The sequence below is a fragment of the Poecilia reticulata genome, linkage group LG11 (genome assembly GCF_000633615.1).
Source record: "Poecilia reticulata strain Guanapo linkage group LG11, Guppy_female_1.0+MT, whole genome shotgun sequence".
NCBI lineage: Eukaryota > Metazoa > Chordata > Actinopteri > Cyprinodontiformes > Poeciliidae > Poecilia > Poecilia reticulata.
The window spans coordinates 23,522,849-23,528,756 of NC_024341.1; the positions used below are offsets into that span (position 1 = coordinate 23,522,849).

The 5,908-nt window shown below is 35.6% G+C and overlaps 1 protein-coding gene across 2 annotated transcripts in view; it reads left to right on the forward strand.

The window, feature by feature from the left end:
• Nucleotides 1-5,335, forward strand: part of LOC103472861 (uncharacterized) — a 10,345-nt gene extending 5,010 nt beyond the window's left edge. Inside the window, exons 2-5 of one of the 2 annotated variants that reach the window (XM_008422717.2) lie at nucleotides 2,451-2,617; nucleotides 2,879-2,974; nucleotides 3,060-3,227; nucleotides 3,697-5,335. In XM_008422717.2, the coding sequence (XP_008420939.1) occupies nucleotides 2,451-2,617; nucleotides 2,879-2,974; nucleotides 3,060-3,227; nucleotides 3,697-3,852 (587 nt within the window). In that variant the 3' untranslated portion in view covers nucleotides 3,853-5,335. Of the gene's footprint in view, nucleotides 1-2,252; nucleotides 2,618-2,878; nucleotides 2,975-3,059; nucleotides 3,228-3,696 lie in introns of those variants that run through there. The other variant, XM_008422716.2, reaches the window with a different exon arrangement.
• The last annotated feature ends 573 nt before the right edge of the window (nucleotides 5,336-5,908 follow it).

Here is a 5,908-nt window from a genome sequence, read left to right on the forward strand (position 1 = left end):
CTTTAAGTAAACTCATAAATTAGACTCATTTTAGTGTCTGGGAAGCAGTAAAAGTGTCTGAACTGGCCCAACACCCTTGACAAAGGAGATGTTTTCTCTCCAAAGAGCACAGCCCAAGGCGTCAGTCTGCTGATGTCATCACATACAGACTAATCTGAGTCAGAACGGTGGGCTTGCTCGTCTCTCTTACAGCAACAGAAGGCTGAAAGGACGCTCTAAAAAARAAMCCTGCATAGCTCACATTCCATCAGCATGACCTAACACATCTAACGGACAAGCCTTTTCTTTGTTGATTTGAGGTTTGGGGTTTTTAAGCTTGCATAAATCAGTGAATAGGTTTACAGACAAGGAGCTAATCTTGATGTGAAAGGTATTTCTTCKAAGACAAGTGATTAATGATTAAAAACATTTAAAGTACAAGATTCAAACCATTAATTCTCAGATGATTTTTTTTTCTCTATTTTTATTCATCAAACASAGAATGAAATGTTTGACCTGACAAGTYGTTGTTAAAACYTTAGCCTGTACCTTCAGACCTTACTGAAGCAACAAAAGTTGTTTTTAGAACATTTAAATGTAAGCACAATAATGTCACTAAACAATTTATATACTCACAAGAAATAGTGACAAATTCACACTTTATTAACCCCAATTAAACATTTCTTTATGATGCACCATTTGTATAAACCTTAGAACATTTTTGAAGAGCCAAAGCATTGTTTATGTTTGTCTTGATGGTCCATCTGCTGTAATCCACCCATTCCAGGATGATGCATGAAGTATTTKCARATGACACTGCAAACTGTCTGCACAGCAAATGCTCTGACCCCACCTCAATGCYCAACAGTTGTTGTTTGAGTGGAAACATGTCCAAGCCTGCAGGGAAATGAAGTCAAGTCAAGTTTCTGATACTTTACATCCTAAAAMCAWCATACAGTCACCAGTAGTGAAAGTAATAACTATCACATWTTGTCAAATCAAAATCATCAAGCAAATAAACATCAGATATGTTGGTCAACGTTCCACAGATGCCAAAGTAGGAAGAAGCTGCATATTTTGTATCAGTTTTAGGTACATAGATACTTCTTCTTATAGTGAGGCAGCAGAAACAGAGGAAATAACTGTAACAAAGAGTATTTCCTTTGTRGTGAGAATGGCCCTCTAGCACTAAAGACAGAGCAACMGTGCACCTCATATTAACCTCYTAGGCTCATTTCACATGTGGCGTTTTTTTWAATATATATATTGTTGGATTTAATTTAAACAGCACTCACATATTTGAAAATTATGAKGTCATAATACATGTTTTTGGGACCAACATGGGGCCAGTGTGTAGACCTCTACCTATCAATGCTCTGTAATTTGCATGAGTATAATATTTACTTTTGGCGGGGAATAAGGCACCTTAACTGGCTCCATTCCAGGGGATCTTGTTCTTCCAAATTCAGCCCTAATTACACCTGCTTTATRCTTGCAGAGTCACCCAGCAGTCAGTGAGCCAGGGAGAGGTTACCGGTTTATTCACAGGATCACATAGTTATACATGTGTAGTGAGACCTAATGGCAAATTTAGAGAAGCCCAATTAACCTATTAAATGTGTTTTTTTACACTGCGGGAGGAAGCCAGACTGCACAGAATGTCTAAACTCCATGAAAAATCGGCCCCCAKGGGGCTGGTGAACCTGTATTTCAACCACATTTCATTATACGTGAGTTGAGCTCTTTAAGTCGTGTTTAGGCTTCCCAGAAACACGAGCCATGATTGGGCAGAATCTGTTTGTGTTTGACGTTTCTGCTCTCTAARCATCCGTCCATGTCACAGAGCCTTTCATCCCGTCACAGAGATCAAACTTCTCACAGCTCTTATCTGATTTTTCGAATGACTGTAAATGTCTAGACGACAGAGTACTTTAAAGTTATCTGATAAAACTATTAATGCAATAAAYAAGTGCATTGTAACAGCAAAATAAATGTGAATGATAGCTGGAGGTTTCAAAGTGCTTGACCCAGTTCAAGTGCTGTACAGTGTTGCTGCTGCTTTGGCAGCATCTAGCTYTAATCATGTCAGCCAAAGGGCCTCCTTACTGTCGTGACAAACTACAAGCTGACTGCAGCTGCCTCAGAGCTAATCTTGTGCGTCATGAGGTGTAGAAATGAAAACAAGCGTCGATCCAGTCTTGTGGTTTTTTACTCTGAATCACAACCACAGCACTTCTGGGTAAAGGAGAAGAGAGGAAATCTAAGATGAGCCGCTGGCCGATGCAGCGTTGCAAACACCTGTCTGTGCAGCTGTGTGTACAACCACAGCTGGATGACAGTCAGTCAGTTGGACTGGACTTGGTGGATTCTTTTGAAGGAGAACCAGTCCTTTGTTGTCACAGACGAGGCTTCAATGAAACCAGAACAGTTCTCCGTGGCTCATTGTGTGCGCCTCTCTCCTGTCTCTGCAGTTCTTCCTGAGACYTCCTCGTTCCTGTTCCACCTGCTGCTTCTGACTGAGCTGTTAGTCCGATCTTCATCTCTTCCCATCCGCAGCTCCTCCCACTGTGGATTTTTTGGATCGATGATCCACCAGGTGGAAAGTTTGATGAACTTATCGAGAAGAATCCATCAGCTGGTAAGGCTTATTTCGAACTTCCTTGATCTATAGCTTGACAGTTATTCAACTATTTTCTGTTTTTTTAAAACCTCTGAATTATAGCTTATATCTTTGTTAACTTACTAGAATTTCACTGATGTAGAAACAGTTTGGCAAGAAAGGAATAATTTCCTACCAGGAATCAGGAAAAGTTCTGGGATTTGTCACCTTTACTGGCATATAGACCAAAATAATGACAGTTTTTTTTTTAACCTTTACTTCTTATTGTGTTTTGAACAGAGAACAGAAGAACTCGAACACTTTGAAGATGCCAAAATCACTCTGGATAGCCTTCCTGACTTGTATCACACTGCTGGCCATCTTAGGTCACTGAAGGTATAAAACTATAAAGATAAAAGGTTAAAACAATTTATCTCTTCTCTTCATTCCTAAATAAAATATGTGTTTTATGTGCCTGCAGGTTAATGAATCCCTCACTCAGATGTACGGATACACTCAGTCCTTCAAACTGCATATCGACTGGTTGAAGGTCGCTAAAGAAAATGTCAGTTTGCCCTTCCAGACAGAAGAGGGCGCCAGCTCTCACCTCCTGCAATTGTCCAACCTCATTGAAAAATGTCTTCATCCGGTAGGTCCTCCTGCATTTATTCAAATACGTTATGTGAAATTTTTCTGTGACCAAAGTGCAGAAATTATAGATATTATAGGACAAAAACTGTCAATGTATCATTAATTAAATTATGCCAAAGGATGGTGAAAAAATAGAAATGTAATATATGTGCAAAAAACATATTTGGGTAAAGTTAAAAGAAATTCAACACGTGTATTAAATATAAATATAGTAAAATAGTGTAAAAACTAAAAATTTTCAAAAATGTCAAAATAACTATTATTTTAACACTTTTTGTAAGTGGCTACAAGACATGTTAGAAGTTTTTATATTTATATTTTCTTAAGTTATGATTATTATATTACTTTTTATATTCATATTCTTATTTACTTATGCCACATCTTAATTTTTTTTCTGTTACCATAGTTTCATGAATATGCATATTTATTTGAATCAATCTGATTTCCTTTCTTCTTTTTGTTTTTAGCAAAACAAAGAGGCTCTTCCGTCAATGGCACCCAACCTTCCTGTTGTCTCCAACGCCTTTGATGCCCTTGTGTACTCTGTAGAAATTTCTGACAGGTTAAAAGTTTTCTGTGGATGGTCAAAAAGAGTCTTACGGTTCTTCCAGAAGCATTCTTAAAAAGAAAAGAAAAGAAAGGCCTTGCATCCCTTTCGGAGGCGGTCCTGCTATTCTAGACAACGTAGGGCATTAAAACATCTTCCACAAAAAAACCACTGTTAACTCCAGAATGTTTTTAAGCAATATTATGTCATGTTAGTGGACTACCTCAAGATGGCAGCGTTAGGTAATCTGCTGTGGTGGTGCTGACCCAACCATCTCAGCAACAACCCATCGGATTACTATGAAAGCTTAAATAAGGATAMAAATACTTTTTATTAACTTKATTATCCACTTTTTTCTAAGCCCGTCTGAAGTTTAGAAATGTGATTTTCCAAAAGATTCCCCATATTGACGAGTCTGTGTAAAAACTCATCAAAACAAATTCACAAAAAAAAGTAACATTTTAGGCATTTTCTTTTTTACTAAATAGCTGCAAAAATGTCAATTTGCTTAGTTTTATGAACAGAAGTGAAATAGTGAGAATAAGGAACCTGTCTGGCAGCTTCATTCACTCTAGACATGATTTTGGTTTGCATTTAATGAAAGTATTTAAAAGATATTTTCTAAATGATTTAAGAATAATTTTACCATCCTAATTGAAAAGCTACTCTCTCACTGCGTTGATGATATTAGGCATCAATAATCATAGAGGATGGAAGAAATTATTTCCTGTGCTTTTTTTCTGCATTTGCGCCTTTTATCCATATGTGAAAAGTATTTTTARACAAAAAGTTTTAGAAATAGATAAACTCAGAAGATACAGAAATTAGAGTCTATTTTTCTTAGACCATTTTGCATTTATCTAAACAACACCCACGGGAAACAAACAAATATGCCCAAGTTCTTATTATTTTTCCTGCGCTTCTGCTATCATTATGCATCAGCTGTGTGCTGTTTGATTACTAATCAATAACCAGAGGTTAAAAATGTTAGTTTCAGTTGTTTTACCAGAACGTCCAGCCTTACTCAGACTGTTCTTTGCTTGAATGTAGAACTTTTGCTGATAATAACATCACTAACCATGATCATGGCATTGACTGTTTCACCATTTGATTGAATGTTTGCCAAACAGAAAGAAATGTCTGTTTAAAATGTGTATGATGAATAGTGTTGATCCAAAGCCTCTTAGTGCTACTGGTATCAGAACCATCTCCATCTGATGTGACTGAGATCAGTGGTGAATTGTTTACAAAGTATTTTTTTAAACAGGTTGTCATATGAATTTATTTTAAGAGAAAGCAGAATGTAGGTTTATCTCGTAGGCTTGAGGAAATGTATATTTTTCTTTTACATGTAGCCATTTGAACTGTATTCATGCACTGTGCGAGGTAGTGTCACTTGCGACCTTTAACCCCACTGAGACTGTTTACACTCACAGTGCCTGCCAGGTGTTGATCAGATTGATTGATAAGAAATATGGATTCTGTAACAACTGTTCTGTTATATTTTTTTAACCTATTTAGAATGCTATTTATCAGTTTTTATATTTTGTATTTCAGCTTTGAGATGCAGGCATCTCATTTTTTTATATATATTGTTTTATGTCACATATAATATTAATATTAATGTGTTATTGTTATTGTAACTTATGCTATTTATATGATTATAATGTATTGGTTTTATATGTTTAATGTAATTAATAAAATAAATGAAACATAAAGATTGTTTCAGTGTGGTGAATAAAAAATGGACTGATACAATAAACAAACAAACAAACCCAAAAGTCAAATAAATTATAATTTYAACTCCAAAATGATCAAATATAGACATTTATTTTAAATCAGTCTCTGTAAAAATGTATTTATCAGGGAGCCTCATATATGATTTTACAATACTACTCAAAATCCTATATTGTGTGAATAATTATTGTGTGGAGGTTCAGACACATTTATTATTTTTAAAATATGTAAAATTTGCAACAAAATCAACCAATTTAGCTTGTATGGTAGAATTCAAATACATAATTTGAAGATTTAATTGAAGATTTGTTTTTGGCAGAAAGAATCGCTTAACACTTTATGTCAGGAAATAGCTCTGATTGTAGCCTAATCTGTTAATAAACTTTGTCAAAAGT